Source organism: Rattus norvegicus, chromosome 16, assembly GCF_036323735.1.
Source record: "Rattus norvegicus strain BN/NHsdMcwi chromosome 16, GRCr8, whole genome shotgun sequence".
Taxonomy (NCBI): domain Eukaryota; kingdom Metazoa; phylum Chordata; class Mammalia; order Rodentia; family Muridae; genus Rattus; species Rattus norvegicus.
The window spans coordinates 8,525,001-8,544,112 of NC_086034.1; the positions used below are offsets into that span (position 1 = coordinate 8,525,001).

The 19,112-nt window shown below is 47.7% G+C and overlaps 1 protein-coding gene across 6 annotated transcripts in view; it reads left to right on the forward strand.

Annotated features, from left to right (window-relative positions):
• Nucleotides 1-19,112, forward strand: part of Arhgap22 (Rho GTPase activating protein 22) — a 157,602-nt gene that overhangs the window by 44,779 nt on the left and 93,711 nt on the right. For all 6 annotated transcript variants that reach the window (XM_063275358.1, XM_039094464.2, XM_017600084.3 and 3 more), the window contains one exon: nt 10,616-10,815. In XM_063275358.1, the coding sequence (XP_063131428.1) occupies nt 10,616-10,815 (200 nt within the window). The remainder of the gene's footprint in view (nt 1-10,615; nt 10,816-19,112) is intronic.

Consider the following 19,112-nt stretch of genomic DNA (forward strand, 5'->3'; position numbering starts at 1 on the left):
TTAGGGACCCTCTTCTTACCCCCATCTCTTCATGTCCTCCTGCTGGGCAGTTCCATTTACTCAATGGCCCTCCCTGTGTACAGCTCCTTCGTTTTATCTGTTCATTCTGCCTCGGCCTCAGCGATGACCCTCCCGCCTCCTCCAGATGCCTTGGCCCCTAGTCTGACCTCGGATGGCCTTCGTCATTCTGCCCTCTCCTCTGTGTGTGCCTGGATAGCAGTGTTGTTTGTTCCCTGCTTAGCTCTGCCTGGCAGTCATCCTCCCCTGATCTCCTCGTGCTGAACACATAGATAGTCCCCAAATTGAACAACTGGATAAATGAAAGTGACCGCTGTGTGCAGCTGAATCTCGGGGCGCACCTGCATGGAAAGAAGTAAAGACAGAGCCATCCAGGTATCCCCTAGACTCTGCACCACACAGCCTCGCTGAAAAGCAAGCCAGCCGAGGCCAATGCCAGAATTTCCAGGCCGGCGAATTACTGTTTTAAAAGTTAAGATTTCCATGGGGGCGGGGGCGTCGGAGAGTAGGTTTACATAGTTACCTTGAAGTTCTTCAGGCAGAGAAGTGAGTTCCATTGTGAGGGCCCTGCTGGCTCTCCAGACATTAGGAAGGTGAAGAACTCAGGGAAGAGCGGTTGTGCAAACAGAGCCCGGGAAGAACACTAAAAGTCCAGAGAGGGAGACACAAAGAGACAGAGAGACAGAGACACACAGAGACAGACAGACAGAGAGATACACAGAGAGAGAGAGACAGAGACAGAGAGAGATACAGAGAGAGAGAGAGAGAGAGAGAGAGAGATACAGAGAGAGGGAGAGAGAGAGAGAGAGAGAGAGAGAGAGAGAGAGAGAGAGAGAGAGAGAGAGACTTAGAGCCACCATGCAATAAATCACCCGGTGTTTTAGCTCACTCCTGGGACTGCACAGGACCCTGGCAGAGCCCCTCAACCTTGGCTACAAATCGCATTAACTTTATAAAAACATCCCATTGGCCCCTCCCCAGTGCCCTTCCATTACCTCACCCCTCTCCTCTCAATCAATCTGTAGACCTCAATACTTACCCTTTAAATCAATTCGGCTCTGAAATTCGTCCTGCTGTTTCCCCAGCCTGCTTTAAAAAATCTCATCGACTTTCATAAATCACTTGTGTTTCTGCTCTCCGGCTGCTGCGTGCTCAGTGCTCTGGGGCTAACACAGCTGCAGACACGCCCACCCTCAGGCTTGCTGCAGGGCACCCAACCCCAGCACGCGTGGTCTAGAGGGGCAGATGGGCCAATGGTTACTGTAGCTTGGCCGCCTTGAGCCTTTCAAAAGGTCCTGAACGATATAGAATGTGTCCGGGGAAGACCTCTAAAGGAGACCATGAAAAAGAGGAATCGCAGGCAGTTCTCGTTAAAGAGGCTGGTGGAGAAGTGAGGGAGTCAGGGAAGAGGAAAGATTCTCAAGAAGGAATGGCTCCCAAGCCATAAAAGGAGGTCTCTGCCTAAGCCTCAGGGAACTCAGCTTTGACCAAGGGTTAGCTGTTGAGGATGACATAAGTTCCCAGGTCTAGTTCTCCCAGTTCGGAGTCAGCCAGACTCTAGCAGCAGAAGGGGCAGTTCGAAGTCAAGCTGGCCATCCTGAGGATCCCCCTGGGAATGGACTGTGTCTAAAGTGAAACCCACTGGGAGAGGGGACCATGAAGCTCCGAAAAGGAATCCAAGAGAGTTCAGGCAGGGCTGCTGCAACCCACAATTTAAAAGGCGCCTTCGTGCATCATCAGAATTCCTTAGCAACAGCAGTCAACCCAGGTGAGTAATCGCTGACCCACACTGAGCCCCTCTACAGGCTGAAGGAAACCCAGGCCCAACAAGGACTCACCTACGGATACAACAGGCAGCCCCCTAACTGGGGTCCTTGTAAGGTCCGTAGGCAGGTCAGGCCTAGACTTCCTCCAGCCTGCGTGTGCTAGCCATGTCCTGATGTGTTTGATGCTAGCCTGTCCCCTGCCTACTGCCTCCCACAGACAGTGGCTGGGTCTTTGCAGATCTTATTTGTGGTCACAGCCAAGAGCGGCGCTGGTCACAGGAAAAACTCAAACATCTACCAAAACAGTGATCTGTTCGTTAGGGTTTAGACATCCCAAAGGACGCAGTGCCCTTCTAAGCAGCTCCCACTTCAAATGCTTCACTGCGATTTACATAAATGGTTTGAGCCCGTATAGTACCACAGTGCCGTTCTTCCTTTCACACTCGACCTGTTAGGTGGGATATCTTCCTCAGCAGTCCTTGTTCCATATAAACCCTAGACCCCCAAACACACTGTGATGTCTCTGTTTGGGGCTGGTGATTTCTTCCCCTTTTGTGGAGTTTATGTTTCCTAGAATGTTCTGCAACTTGCTTTCCTTGATTTCATAACAGTATTAAAGCATACGTGGCCGTCCATATTTGTATCTGCAGATGTGACTAACTGTAGACTGAGAAAAATAATTGTATCTGTGCTGAACATGTACAGACTTCGTCTTATCATGTTTCTTAATTGATGTAGTATAATGGCCACTGACAGAGCATCTGCATTGTACCAGGTACTGCTACTTTCTAGGAAGAATGAACGTGTCTGGGAGGATTGCACAACTTATAGGCAGATGCTGAATTTTTTATATGAGGGGCTTAAGTCTCTGAGGGGTTTGAAATACCCAGGGGTTCCTCAAATCAGTCCTAGGTGTGACTATTGATGGGGGAGACGAGGAAGGTAAGGAGTTTGCCTATTACTGTTGACCTCAGAGGAAAGGTGTTCATGGAGGAAATGAGGAGTGAGGGAGCTGAGACATTGAGGAAGCCCCAGTGGTATCAGGGGAGAGACTGAACACGGCCACATCTGCAGAGGACACTGTGGGGCCAGAGGAGGGCTGTGAAGTCATAAGGTTGGGTCCCTAGGACCCTTGTGAGTCCCAGTGATGGTGGGGAATCCCATAGGGTTTCCACTGAACATCTGGTTCTAACTCCTGTCTTTGAAAACTCCAGACTGCTCACTGCGAGAGATGACTGCAGGGCTGGGAGCATGGTGGGTGTGGGGGATGGAAGGGGCAAAGGGAGAGGGCAGCAGTGACTGTGGAAGGATGGCGGGCCCAAGGATGCGGTTCCCACTGACTGAGATGGAGCGGCCATGAGAGAAAAGGGTGTCAGGACAGGAAAGGACAGAGTCTCCCGCTTTGTGAGAGTGGAACCATCAGATGAATATTTAGTGGCACAAGTCCACTCATTTCAAATTCTTTCCAGTCTGGATTTGACACAGAGGAACCCACCATGCTGTACAGGGCCACGTCCTACTAACTGTCATTAGACTTTTTGCATTCTCGGCTGTGGACGGGCACTTTCTCACGTCACCAGCCCTGGATTGGGGATTCTTTTGTTGGGAGAGGCAAAATTGCAGACTTATAAAAGGTGTACAGTGTTCGCAAATCATTCTCTTCTCGGCTATCTAATAAGTTAGATGATCCTTCCAAACTTTAAAAACTTGGCCTGCGCAAAGATGCCTGGTGCTGCAGGTTGCTTTGCCCAGGTGACAGAGTCACATGCCCCTACTCCTTGTCCCTGTTGGTCTTTGGCCTGTTCTCTTCCACATACTGTCTATTCACTTTTTAGACTTATCGACTGTGAGAAGCCTCTGTTCACGCCCCATCAGTCCGTGGACTGAATGCTTCCTCTGTCCTCCAGCTGCAGAGGTCAATACAATATACGTATGCCCCCAGGGGACAGTAGCTAGCTGGACAGACAGACAGCAACATCACACAGAAGACTGTTATTCATGGTGTTAAAGGTGAAGTGGGAAAAGGGTGAGCTCCTGGGAAGGAATCTGAAGAACCTCGTGAAGGAGCCATACTTGGAGTGGAGGATCAGACTCCTACAGTGTCATGTGCCTGGGGTAGTAACCATGTTACAGAAATCTCAGCAGCCAGGAAATCCAATGTCTGAGCCCTTTACCCCAGAAGCTTCAGGTTGAGCAGATGTGGAGATGGGTGACTGAGCACCATGGCGAACGCATGTGTTCTAGGACAGCTCAGCCGTTGCTAGCTGGGCAGATGGTTGTGTTGGTAGATATGTGATCATGCTGGACGTACTGTGACTCATGGCCGAGGCAGGCATGGGGCTTTCTCTGTGCATCACAAGACCATAACTGCATTTGGAGGGAGGACAAGATTCTTAGGCCTGAGTGAAGAGAAGTGCTGAAGTCAAGAACAGTGATTATTAATAAATCATACCCATGGCCATTGTCCTCACGAGAAGCTCCATGGGTCTGATAAGTAATATCTACATGATTGATCATCTGGGGAAAAAACTTGTGCCGGTTTGGCAGTCAACATGGCCATACAAGAAGAGCCTCTGGCAAACTGTAGGGCGTTGGAGTCGGTTCCCCTCTCCCTGGAGTGTGGCTCCTGGAGGGCTTGCTGTCCATTACCTGAGGACTGGTGTCCACAGCTTGACAATCAGGGTAAAAATCTCTCCCTTCTTTGCGCTGACACGTCAAGGGCAACACACGCCAATAGCATGCATGGTCATCCACATAACCACTTATTGCCCATGTTGCTTAGCACCCGTGGGCCTGTGCCCAGGGAGTCCATCTTCCCCAGAGAAGCCATCTGGCATCCGTAGACCTCATCCAGTGTATTCAGGAGACTCCATCTATGCTCATTAGTTCCCAAGACTGTTGAGCTCCGGCTGTGAGCTGCCCTGCCCAGGATGCTAGAGTAGGAAGAGAAGGTGTGTGTCTGGCGAAACGGGAAAGCATCAGGTTTGTAATAGAGCCATGAATACAGCCCTAAGACATTCCATGGTTTCAGTCGCCACTGCAGGCCACAGAGGTGTCTATGCCGTCTTCTGTAGAAGCATGAAAGGTTTTAAGTGCCTCTTGCAGATTACCTGGAAAGACAAAGAGTTCAAAATAGTCAGTGGAGACCAAGCCAACCCACCCACACCAGAGAATCCTCACTCACAGAACCACACTGCCTGCTAAGCCTTTAGTTAGAAATATCAGGCAATCAAAACACAAAATCCAGGTATGTATTTGATGACTCAATTTAAAAAAAAAAACTTGTTAAAATAAACTTCAGAGATATTCATCAAATTGAGATCCTGAAAAGAAAACTCAGTAACCAGAGGGGTACCCCTGTCCCCTCTACTCCTGGGTCCATTCTCAGATCTTACCAGAATACTGAGGTCATGTTTGCTGTCCTCCTGTCATGAACATCATCATCATCTCCTCAGAGCCCACATCAGCCAGTGTCTGTCTAGTCCAGCGCTGTTATGTGGCGAGCTAGAGCTGACGTAAGGTCAGGGGAGAGGGCAACCACGAGAGCAGAAGCATCTCCCCTGACAGTTATTCAATTCTACCAGGCATAATCCTTTTCTGCCTCACCAGGGGCCCAGCCCAGGCCCAAACTAGTAAACCTGAGACCCCAGGCAAGATGTATCAGATGTCAGGAAACTAAAGGGAACCTTTCCAGGGCCACGAGAGCTAAGGCTTCAGGACTACAGCTGTCCTCACCATCAAGAGTGATGAGTTAGAAGGGAAAATGGAATGAGCAGGCATCCCCTAAAGAAGCGAGTCCCAACTGACTAAACACCCAGAAGATAAGAACTAATGCTATCACTTTCCACCTACTAAGTTCCGGAGTGTGAAGCCTCAAAGTATGATCTGCAGCACTGGTGGTCGTGGAGAAAGCGGTGTGCCAGTCTGCCTGTGTGGTAAAATATGGCCACTCACCATTTTGAGGAAGCAGCATATGAAGGTGCTTATAGGGACAATAGCTGTCGATAGATTTCTTCTGCTCTATGGCCCCACTGCTGGTTGCTCAGATTCAGGAAACAAATTACCCATGGAGGTACTCACCCTACTATTTCCTTTCTCCATATCATCATCACTATGGTTACCAGTTACTAGGCCAGTCGATGTGCCAAGCACTCAACAGGGCTTGGTGATCTTTCTTCCTCCCACTTACTATGCAGCAGGTCACCCTATGCAGACTGGAGTTACTGACCTGTAGAGTGTGGGAGAGTTCACAGTGCTGGCCATGTGGTAAACCCAAGTCTTTGCCCAGAGTCTATATTTCTTCAACTAGACCTCATGGCATGATTGCTAATATCTATTATCAACTTGACAAGTTCTAGACTCAACAAATATCTGGGCACGTCTGTGATGACATCTCTAGACTTAGTTCTTTGAGGTGGGAAAAGCCATTCTAAATGTCAATAGCACCATTCTCCTGACTAAAGTCTTAGCTTGAACATAAAGGAAAAAATAAGCTAGACACCAGCTTCCACCTTTTTCTGTTTCCTGAGTACAGGTGCAATCTGACCAGCTGCCTCAGACTCCTGCTGCCTTGACTTACCTTGACTGTACCGTCAAACTTTGTACCAGAGTAACTTTCCTTCCTTCCTAAAGTTGCTTTTGCCAGGTACCTTGTCAATAAGCAAAATAATTCATGCAGAAATTTGGAACCAGAAGTGGGGCTGCAATGCAGAAACATAGTACCAGGAGTGGGGCTGTTGCTATGATAATGTTCATCATGTGGTTTTTTAGACCCTAGGAGTAGAAAAGCCCTAGTGTGCTGTGAGGAGAGCTTCACAGGTGATTCTGGTGAGTCAGGGGAAAGCCAGATGCTAAAAGAAACACTAAAAACAATGTGCTTTTTAGGGAGAATAAGGACCTTGGGAACTGGGCTGGAAGCCATCCAGGATATGTTCTGGAAAATAATCTGGCTACATTCTGCCAATAGCCTGAGAACTTCTGTGATGCTGAATGGAAAAATAATTTATTTAATGGAGAAAGTTTCAAGACAGGATAGCATTCAGGATGTAGCATGGTTACTGTTCACTGATCTTCTCCAGGTTTGCAGGAAGAGAGAGAAATGAGTATGTGGGAGAGGTGGCTGGGAGGGGAGAGAATGTGCTGTGAGGGAAAGGAGAAAGTGTACAATTGCAGGTGTGCCAGGAGCTGAAAGGCAGCTATGGTTGTTGAAGAGCTTATCACCATTAAAACCATCTATATCTCTATACTAGAACAATATATCAGATGCTCTGTCCTCCTGTGCAAATCTAAATCAGAGGAGAGAGCTTGAACTGAAAGTGCCACTGGAGGGGGTCATGGAAGTTTGTACCATGGTTCCAGATGGCTGCTGAAGCCATACAATGTGTGGGAGGGGTTTTAGTTTCTGCAGTAAGTCCCCAAGAGTCCACTGTGTGGTGTTGTGAAGGTGAAATCTATGTTGAAATGGAGGTCCGAAGATTTTGGAAATATTCGGACCACAAGAAATCTGTTAAGGAAAAGTGCAGGCACAGACTGAAGCTGACCAAGAGAGATACAGGAGAGCTTGAGGCACAAGGCTTCCCATGCTCTTAGATGTCTGAATGGTTCATTATGAGTCCCAGCACTGGACAGGGAGCTACAGGATTGGATGGTTTTGCTACTGCATTTGGGTCTTGCTATGGTCCAGCCTTTACCTGCTATATCTTCATTTCACCATTTTGAGAATGTTTACTCAGTGCCTTTGTGCGTTGGAAGTGTGTACCTTGTTTTTGATGCTGTAGGGGTTCAGAGTTAAGAGATTTTCCTAGTCTCAGAAGATACCCCGTGCTTGCACTTTTGATGTGTTAGAACTGTTGGAAATGAGTTGGACTGAATGTGCTTTTCATTATGAGATAGCCATGAGCCTATGAGGATGAGGGGTGGAAGATTAGAGCTTCAGTAGAATATCTTTCGGTGTCAGGTTGACAAGGTATAGACTTTTGATTAATAAGCAATTGCCCACTTGACAAGATCTAGGAGCATATAGATGTGTAAGAAGGAGTCCCCAGATTGGGTTAGCCATCCTCTGCTTTCTGACTGAGAGTACAGTGTGACTATCTCAAGCTCTTGCTGCCATGCCTTCCCCCACTGTAGTAGTCAGAGTTTTGTAGAGAGACAACTTACAGAATGAATCTACACACACACACACACACACACACACACACATATATATATATATATATATATATATATATATATAGAGAGAGAGAGAGAGAGAGAGAGAAAGGGTTTATTACAGTGGCTTACAGACTGTGTTTAGTCCAGTTACTCCAACAAAGGCTGCCTACCAATGGAAGTTCCAAGTATCCAGTAGTTGTTCTGTCCATGAGGTTGGACAGCTCAGCTCATCTTTAATATACTCCAGAATTCCGAAGAAGTATGCTCTAATGCCAGTGAAGGAATGGATTTACCGTCAAGAGTGAGAGCAAATGGGCAAGAGTAAAGCAAGCTTCCTTCTTGCATATTCTTTATACAGTTTTATGGTAGAAGGTGTGACCCGGGTTAAAAGGTGGATTAAAGATTTATTCTCACGCCTCAAAGATCTGGATGAGAAATGAGTCTTCTCATCCACTTCAGATGATTTTAATAGAGAAGAAAATCCCTCACAGGCGTGCCCAGCCATTTGAGTTTTAGTTATTTCCAGATGCAGTCAAGTTGACAACCAAGAATAGCCATCACAAGTCCACCCCTTGTCGACCTGACACACAATCATATCTCCTATGACATGATTAGTTCCCAAATGGAAGCAATAACCAGGTCTTAATAATGCCTACACATGATATAACTGTGAATTTATGAATTTATGTATTTAACCAGGTTACAATGACCCCTGCCATGATATAACTATCCCTGATACAACCACAAATGCGTTATAAATTTAGGGTATGTGGCAATGTTCCTTGAGGGACATTCTTTTACTCAAACTTAAATACGATAACCACAGATAGTCTCTTCATTGATGTTACATTGCGTGGTAAAGAAATCAAGGAAAAGAAACAAATATCGGCAGAAACACATTCTTAACAAAATATGGCAGAAATACTCATGTCCGTTATAATCCTCATTTCTGTAACTGGTCACGTGGTATTTATAATTACCATCCTCTACTACCCAGTCTTTGTTTGCTTCACCTTTGGCAACAATCTCAACATTTCTTGGCTCCCTTCCTGGAGGAGTGACCCATACCTTCATTCCTGATGGGTCTGTACCCTTTGCCATCTTGCCTAGATTAGGCTGAAGAGACATCTGAGGAGTGCCCAGGCTATGGTAGCACCAAGAGAAACACTAAAGGATCTACACTCCAGACACAATCTTTCTTACCTCCTATCCAATCTCCCCTTGGCAATCTGGATCAATCACACCTCCTAACACTGTTATTTTTTTTCTTAGCCTGTTGGCTTAAGGACATCAGAAGCCCCAAGCAGCTATGGGGAAGTCTGAGTTTTCAGTTCAATGGAATGTTTGTGTGCTCCCCAACTCTGGAACCAAAACTTCTAGGCCAGCAGAACATAAGATTGCAAGAACAGGAAACAAACTTTTCCTAGTGATCGTTAAGGGTGAGAGAGAGTGGAACTGTTTCCTTTTCCACCACTTGATTCCTGAACCCAGGTGGGCGGATCCTGAGTGTGGGAGAAACTGTACCATATGTTGGATGCTGATTCAAAGCATACACTACCTCCTAAAGAACCCCGCTCTACCTCTCTGGCCTAGCAGCCCAGGCTGCTGCCACCCAATTGGCACCATAACTGGCTGTAACCATGTCTTCCAAAGGCCTTTCCATTTTTCTTTTAGACCAGCTGCTTCGAGATGGTGGGAGACATGGTAAGACCAGTGGATTCCACGGTTGTGGGCCCACTGTCACTTCTCAGGCTATGAGTTGAGTTCCTTGGTCAGAAGCCCTACTGTGTAGAATATTATGATGGTGGATACGTCCACCGTTGGTGGTTTTTGCAGAAGCATTTGTGTTCATGAAAGGCAAATCCATAACCAGACAGATTAGTGTCTTTAAACTTTGATCAAGGGAAGGGTATGTTGTTTCTGCATCAAGTGGTACAGGAGAGCCAGGCCCAGTAGCCAGATGGGAGCAAGAATGCGGATCCATTGGAAATACTACTATACCATGCTCAGCTCTGTGCCTAGTGCTACTAGAAGTCAGAAGTGACTGTGTCATGGGAAGGAGCTAAGCCGTGTTGCACCCAAGCACTCTTAGTCTGATGTCCCCTCAGTTTCTCTGGAGAAACTCATTGTCTGGGATCACCATTCTCCCTTAGCATAGGAGGTGAGCATGGAGACGTCTCCACTGTTCAATAAGCCAAAACACCACTGACACAAGGCTGGCAAGACAAGTAGCAATGGCCAAGGGGTGGCTCTTTTGAACTAAGTCCTAGAACAGACTCACTAGCAACCAAGGCCAAGACCTGAATGCGAAAGAGATGAAAAATTGAAAAGACTGACTGAGCCAGTAGGAGAGTGGTATGGAAGAGAAGCCATGCATAAAGGAATTATAGTCACCAGAGGGACTTCACCGTAAGGAATAAACCTAAAGAAGTAGAGCATTGTGGATCTCAGTAACGGAGCAGAGTCTAGTGAAGGAAGGTTATATACCTCCCTCCAAGTGCATGAACTCGGGCTGCTTCTGAGTTGTTCAGGCATATGCCCTGGAAACACAAGGGGAAAGGGAATTGAACTTGCACTGCCAGCCCGGGCCCCAGGCCTCCGTGCCAGGGTAGCTGAGGTGCCGGGATGGGGTAGTGGTCTCATTCTCCACACTCACTGCGTGTGTTCTTGCCTTCCAGCTCGCTCCAAGAGCCTGGTGATGGGGGAACAGAGCCGGAGCCCAGGGAGGCCCCTGGCCCCCCACAAGCTGGGCCCTGTACTCAAAGCCGGCTGGCTGAGGAAGCAGAAGAGCATCATGAAGAACTGGCAGCAGCGGTGGTTTGTGCTGCGTGGGGATCAGCTCTTCTACTACAAAGACAAAGATGAGGGCAAGCCCCAGGTGAGGCATGGAGGTCGGGTCCCGTGGGTGTCCAGTGGGTGAGTGGAAGGAAGACCGGTATTCAAGCCTGGTTCTTAACTCCCTGGGTGTTCTCATATCACAGCACACAACCAACTTCCGAAATGAAATGTTATCTTTTAGCGTAGGTAGAGGACATCCCTACCTGGCTGACGACAATGTTTACTCCCCATGCTCGACTCAGGTCTTTACTGCTTCTACTCAGGCACACGTGCACACACGTCATCCCCATTATCCAGGCCTCCAACCAATCTAACCTTGCCCTGAATCACTGTAAAGCTGTATGTCTGATGTCTCTGCCTCAAATGGGCGTCTTCCCTATCTATCGTGAGGCATGCTCCAAACGTCTGCCCTTCCACCAAGACAGGACTAGGTTCACTCACTCAGAGCAGCTAGTGGCTTCATCTGTCACGTGTGGCCTCATCTCAGACACACGATGTAGATAGATACCACAGCGGCGTTCTGTAGAGCACCTTCCGAGAGATTAGGGCAATCTACTCCCTGTGAAAGGGAAAGCCAGAGCTCTGTCACCACGGCCTCTGCACCCGTGCATTGAATCTTTATTGATCACCAGTATTTATGATTATATCCATTCTGAACATGTGCGCATTTTCTTCCCTTGTCATTAACCACTAGAGAATTCTTTAAAATATCTGTTTGTATATTTGTACCAGGGATTATAAGCAACCTGTGGATGATTTCAAATGTATGGAAGGGTATACAAAGGTTACACCAGGACTTCTGTTTTTATGGAGAGTGCTGGTTCTAACCCTGTAGTTAGTGTGGGATAGCCACTACACTTCTTGGGGGGGAAGACTACAGATGAGCTAGAAGAAACCGTGTCCCAAGCTGTACTCTCTATCAGCGCTCTAAGTTGGGAAGGACACTCAGACTTCCTCGTTCAGTCAGGCCACAGAGCCTCCGTAGGACAGGAGACTGTGAGCAACTCAGCGGTGCCCTCAGCCTCAGAAAGACGGTGTTTCATGGGAGGAGGATGTGGACCTGGGTGCAGGAGTAGGTCAAGTTCAAAGTGAGAAAATGATGCTTCACACCTGTACGAAGTCTTCTGAGGATGTGAGAGCTGTCGGTTTGGTTTGTTTGTATCTTTTCCATGTCCCCAACACTTGCCTTAATTACTAGAAATGGGGATGAGGGCAGACTGCATGGCACAGCCTGCGGTTACAGAAGGAGTCCTCTCCAAGTTAATGACTTGCTGCCTGCACTTCAAGAATTCCAATGGTTAGCTCCATTTATGGAGGATAATTCTGCTTTCTATTCTATGGTAGTTACGTTACCTTGCCTTCCCAAAATATATTTGCGCCCAAAATGAAAAAGCGTTGCTTCGTGATGTGAATGATCTCAATCCACTGAACTTTAGTAATGGCTACTACAGTACACTTTACGTCATGCCAATTTTACTGGAAAGGTAAATGCACAAATGAATAGAACTGCTCTAGGAAGGCGGCCACATAGGCAGCAGCACAAATGGAAATGGAGTAGGACAAAACTCATGAGCATGGACCAAACTTTAGTTACAAGGATGTGGACAGTTCCAGTGCAAATCAGGGAATCCTGGTCCCATTCATCCCCTCAGCTTTATAAAAAAGGAAGACAGGTCCTGAGGTCAGTGAAGCTGATGAGGACTCTGGAGTCTATGGATCTGAAATGGATCTGAATTCCTTTTTTTTTTTTTCTATTCTTTTTTTTCCGGAGCTGGGGACTGAACCCAGGGCCTTGCACTTCCTAGGCAAGCGCTCTACCACTGAGCCAAATCCCCAACCCCATGGATCTGAATTCCATCCAGCTTGCTAACTATACAACTTGGGGCAGCCACTTTATCCCTTTCAACCTAGGTTTTCCTTACAAAATGGGGCAGTATTGCCTACATGACAGGGGTGAGCTTAGGATTAAATTGCACAACAGCGCTATAACCAAGGGTCTATCTCAGCTCACTGAATACTTAAACCTGAACCTGCCTGTCCATAACCCTGCTTTCACCTTCCCACCTTCCAGCCACACTGATCCCTCTTCCCAAGGGACATGGCACAGAACCATTTTCCTTCTAGCTTCCTTGACCCATCAATAGTGTTTCCTGATTGACCTATCCATGATCGATCATTCTGACACTGTGACAAAAATTACCAGAATGTCCCAGCCATGCACTGGGCTCCTGCTCTGTTCAGCCTGCAAAAATTCCTTCTGGAAGCTGTGCAAGTGATGTTAAGTTGCTAGGTGTTGATAGCCCTGAGATCACTCACCTGGGTGATGATCTCTCTACTCCAGGTTCCCCATGTGTTCCTTGCAGTGAGCCCTATAGTAGACAGGCATCCCTACCTCCTATCAGATGGCTTTAGAACCTGTTTAAGCCTTTAGAGTCTTAGAATTCCACATGGCTACCCTCTCTTCCAGAACTTGGTGGCTTCTGACATGAGCAGCTAATTAAATGGTGGTAACTAAATCCCCTCGTCACTGACCTGGATGACCTTATACCCAACCCAGGCCAGGCCAGGTCCTTTATCTCCAGAGAGAATGGCATGTCTGTGAAAGGAGCCACCACACCCCGACAGACACCAGCCTCTCCTCAAACTTCTCTTGTGACTCTCTGGGTCTGTTGACACTCCGGAGGAATGGGGACATTATCATACTCCTAACCACCATTCCATAGCAAACTCTACTCTGTTATACAGGTTCCCAATTTCAACCCACTATGTCCAATGTTACATGTAGCTGCTATAGTGTGGGCTCAAACTGCTGTCACGGTCAACCCACAGATCTCTATTTAATTTCATGAAGTGCATGTAATAGACTAATTCTCAGTATCTGGTTCCTGGAAAATATGCTCTGTTCTCTGTTCAGAGTGACAGCACGGCCTGGCAGTCAGTAACCCCTCGGCAGACAGCCTTAACCAGCTATTATAATTGTCAGAAAAGGGCACATCCAACTGTCTGTGATGCTCCCCAGGGCTCAGGAGCCATGATAAGCATCAGTCATAGCCCATGTCTTTGCTCTCTCTTGAAGCCTTAATCACTTTTCCTCTGCCCTTCTCAGGCCTGGGAGCCCAGCCACAGACAGCATAGACATGAGGCAAGTGGCTTGCCTCAGACAAAAAAGGCCAGGTAGAGGTGCTTCGCAGAGCCTGGCATCTGCTTGCACCCTTCCAGCCTTCCCCAGAGCCTGCTCCAGAGGCCTTCTAGCAGGTAGACCCTCCAGTTTGTCCAGTGAAGGAATCTAGGGTTTTATTATTATTCTTTTGAGGGTGTAATTTCCTTCTCCTTGAATGTTTTCTCATGGTCTGAAGCTTCTTCACATGTTTGGTGACCAGCTCCATGCATTTCCATTATTTGGTGTCTTACGGTTTTACTGCTGTGAACAGACGCCATGACCAAGGCAACTCTTATAAGATCAACATTTGGGCTGGAGAGATGGCTCAGCGGTTAAGAGCACCGACTGCTCTTCCAGAGGTCCTGAGTTCAAATCCCAGCAACCACATGGTGGCTCACAACCATCTGTAATGAGATCTGGTGCCCTCTTCTGGTGTGTCTGAAGACAGCTACAGTGTACTCATATATAATAAATAAATAAAAAAAATAAGATCAACATTTAATTGGGGCTGGCTTATAGGTTCAGAGGTTCAGTCCATTATCATCAAGGCGGGAGCATGGCAGAGCCCAGGCAGGCCTGGTGCAGGAGGAACTGAGAGTTCTATATCTTGTTTTTGTTTTTATGTAAAAAAAATACTTAAAAAAAGATATTTACTTCTTATGGGGGGCAGTAACCCAATAAACAGATTCTGTGTAATAAAAACCACAATGCCAAAAATTCACCTGCCCTTTGAACTCATGTCCAAAGTCTCATCAGAATAGGAATTAAGGGTAATTAATTAAGGGGAGGGGAGCATCTTGTTCCTAAGGTGAGCAGGAGACTCCTCAGGCAGCTAGGAGGGTCTCAAAGCCCACCCCCAAGTGACACACTTCCTCCAACAAGGCCACACCTCCTAAAAGTGCCACTCCCTGGCCCAAACATATTCAAACCACTGCACTTTAGTTATCTAAGGCCTTTAACTTCGAGATCCTTGGCACTGAGTAGAAATGCACGACGGTAGAGATATAAGCATAATCTCCAACATACAGAAACCTACAGGAGCACGAGAGGAAGGGTCTGAAGCCAGCTGCTCCAGTGTGGAAGCCAGTGTGGATGCTGGCGGTTCAGCACTCATAATAAGCAAGAATAAACTAGATTCATCTGCCTCGTAAGTGCCAGGAAGTTCAGTGAGATTGGGCTTAAAAACGAGAAGAATAAACAAGCAAAAGGATGGAGAAAATACACACCAGTTACTTTGACCAAAAAAGAAAGCAGACTGGGCATTTAGAAAAGCCAGGCTCGGTGGCAGGAATGCGCCCTTCAAAATTCCTTCCCAGCTAATGAAAGATAAAGTAAACTCCAAGCTTCTAGGTGAGGGCAACAGATTTAGAAAATCTGATTTGGCTGTTTCGACTCCCTAAACCTCCCTAAGACGTAACAAATATGTCTGGTCAGAGCGAAGAGGAGGGAGGCAGCCTCTGCTGCTGGACCATGCTGGCCAGAAGCAGCTGAGCTGGCTCACTGACCGCCATTCCGGCCAGGGCTGAGGGCTGCATAGGAGCCTCCAGCTTATAGAACAGACCAGTTCCAACAGGCTGGAACTGGCCATTCTGGATATGGAGGAAGAGGAGCAAAGACCAAGAACTAGGCTGAGAGTCAGCTTCAAACGCTATCAGAGGATTGGGGTGGCAGCTCAGTCAGGTACTTTGAGAGGAGCATGAGGGCCTGAGATGGTTTAAGAAACCATCTAAACGTGTTCCCTGCAGGCCCTGCAGTTAGATGTCCCTATAGGCATTTAAAACCCTGTGCTGAGAGAGACTTCCCTCTAACCAGTTCTCACTGAGTCAGCAGAAGAGAGCTTTATGGTAAGACACTGGCTCATGTGCTGGCCTGGAGGTGACACACATCACCCCTACGTAGTGCATCAGCAGAGCTAGCCATCAAGACCTGCCTAGTTATAGAAGAGCAGGAAAATGTGAGGAGGGCAAGCCCATGAGTGTTGGTAAGAACCAGGCCTGCCATAGCCTATGGTTGTCTGACATACTATGGTTCTCTGTCCCATCTTCCTTAATGTCTGTATCAGATTCAGACATTGATCCTTTGGGCCCAGAAACATTTATCTCCCCTCCCTTCTCAGAATAGTCAGGTGGGGCTAGGGTAGCCAAAACAGTCCAACTGAAAAATACAGATGTTGATTTATTAGTTGCACTTGAAATTCCACTGGATGGACATTGTAAGTGTTCCTTCCGCTGGAGGTAGGAGTGTTCGCTCTCTAGTTGCTGGATCCGATTTCTGCACGGTGCAACCTGTTGTCTGCATTACCTGGCTGCTCCCTCCGGAAGTCTTCCTTTCCTCTTATCCTCCTTAGCTAGATCTCAAGTGAGTATTGAAGGCTATATACCGAAGGACTGCTCAGCTTTCTTGGCCTGCTTCCTACCCATGAAAGACAGGAGCACAAGTGTGTTCTGTTGTTGACATTTAGGACAGAGTTTCTTGTAAGTCCATGTAAGTTGCTTAGTAGCTTTCTTGACAAGAGTTTTATTTTTTATGGTTGTGGTATCAGTAACCTTTGTAGCTTCTAATTGTATGTCTTTTGAAGAGTATTTATTAGCTGACAGTCTATGTATTCTTGGACTTACTTGAGGCTCCCTTGAGTCTACTGTCAAGCTTCCAGGCTTCCAAGATGTCCACGACTTGAAACAGCACAGTGCTTACTCAGGGTTTGCAGTGTGGCCCTCGAAGCACTACTCCAGACCTCAATGCCCAGCACCACCATAAAAAACAGCGTACACCTGCGACCCAGGGGCTCGCTAGGCAGTCAGTCCGGCTGAGGCAGAGAGCTAGCCCCAGGTTCAGCAAAAGACTCTTTCTCAAAAACTTTGGTGAAAAATGATTGAGGGACATCCTTTGGACCTGAGCATACACTTACACACCTGGACACATGCACATACACGTGCACATATTTGTAAGCATGTTCACATACATGTATAAGTCATACCCATTAGACTTCCTGAGTGGCACTTATGTGTAAGATTTTTCACGCACACACACACACACATACACACACACACACACATCCGCAGATGCACACACGTGCACACGCACACACTCATGCGGGCGCATGCGCAAACACACACACACACACACACACACACACACACACACACACACACGCTCGCTCGCATGCACGCACTCGCGCATACACACACATACACACATTCAGCCCCTGGGAAAAGGTGGTAGGCAGAGCAACACTTCAGACCAAGGATCCAGCCCTAAGTGAGGGCACTATGTTCCCCCGCCTCAGTATTCACTTTATATTTAGCTTCTAGTACCTTCAGTTAGGAGCAGCCTCTTCCCTGGTCAGAGAGGGGAGAACTTTGAGTGCTTGCTAGGGCCATGGCCTCGGTGGAACACATCATGCTTCGAGTATTCAGCACCTTAGAGGTAAAGGGCTGAGTGGCAAATGTAACATAGACAAGAACAGGAAGGAGAGGGAGGAGGAAGAGGAAGAAGAGAAGGAGGGACAGGAGGAGGAGCAGGGGGATTAGAGTGGAGAAGGTGTCAGGCATAGAAACAGAAAATACCAGGGCAAGACACCCCATATTTAAAATTCTTTGCCAGGCCTGAAATCCTAGCGCTAAGGCCAGATTGTTTATCATAGGTTCAAGGCCAGCATGGGCAACTTAATGACCCCACCCCACCCCCTTTCAAACTTAGAAAAGTAAAAATGCGGCTGGGCATGCGGCTCAGTGGTAGAACACGGACCAGCATGTGCCAGGCCAAGTTCACCCCTAACACATCACAGTAGCAGGGAACTGCCTTTCCCATCCTCTGAGAGAGACCAGTACAAACATGGAAGCCACAGAGAACCAAGTCTCGTGAGAAGTCAGAAATAAGGCTTCCAACTTGAGACATCCGGGAGGAGAGGGGAAAAGAACAGAAGCATGACAGCCAACTGCGCAGGCGCTCTAGAAAGGCAGAGAAGGAAAACACAGAGGCCGAGAGCTCAGAGAAACACAGAAAGCTTCTCAGCGCGGGCGCGCACTCGGGATGGGCTGATGACGCAGACGGCGCTAGGAGCATGCAGGAAGCGGGAGAGGGGGTGAGGGGATAACAGTCTCAGCTGTGCTTGGAATCCTGCAGATAATGCCTGAAGCTTTAGACCAAGACACAGTACCATAAACATGGCATTTGGAAAAAGAAAGAATCCCATTAAAGAGACAGTGGAAAGTGCTGGTTCTGACGGTGGCGGGGGAGGAATGAGTTACTGTCTTGTGGCCTTGTGGAGAACAATTTTGTTCCTTGGATAACTTAGCTCTTTGAAGTCAGTAAAAATAAAGCCACAGTCATCAATGTGGATATTGAGGATATAAATAAGCTAAGTCAAAGCCACCAGGTAAGGCTTGGGGTAGACCTGGGGATGACCTGTGAGGACAATGCCGACTGATATGTCCGTGTTGTCTTGATTTCTCACAGCAGACTATATTCACTCACATCCACCTTTTCAATGAATTTTCACTTAACCAAGAGAGAAGACAATAAAGCAAAGGAAAGACTGGAACAGAGCCACAGGTGTAGAATGTTTTTCAGATAATCAGAAAAGGGACAAGTCACCAGGGGCTACCAAGGATCGGTGAGCCCCACCAAGGCCTCCAAAGAGCAGGCCTTGACCTAACAACGTCGGATCAGGAATAGGCAATGGACAGTGAGTGCGCGCGCGCGCGCGTGTGCGTGCGTGTGTGTGTGTGTGTGTGTGTGTGTGTGTGTGTGTGTGTGTGTGTGTGTGTGTGTGTGAGCCCGCCTAACATTAGTCTCACACAGAACGGAAGCAGCAGCTGTTAACCAGAGGTTGGATGTGGCCCAGCCTGGGTGCCAGAATCCAGAGCTGGATCTTCATTCTGTCCCAGCGTTGGCGGGATCTCCTATGGTCGAGGGGCACCCCAGCCACTGGGGAAACACAAGTAGGAGCTGGGGGGCACAGATGGGAGGGACCAGGATGGGAAGCTCTTCTTGGCCTGGAGGAAGGGCCTAGAAATAGCGGGTCAGATTGGAGACTGGGAGTTTGGTGTCTGAGAGACCGTAGTGGCTCAGACACCTGCAGGCTCTGGCTGGGACAGTTGGGAAGGCACTTTCAGGCAGACTGAGTTTCTGTTTTGCCTTTTCTGTTTGTTTTGTTTTCTTTCCTCTTTCCCAGG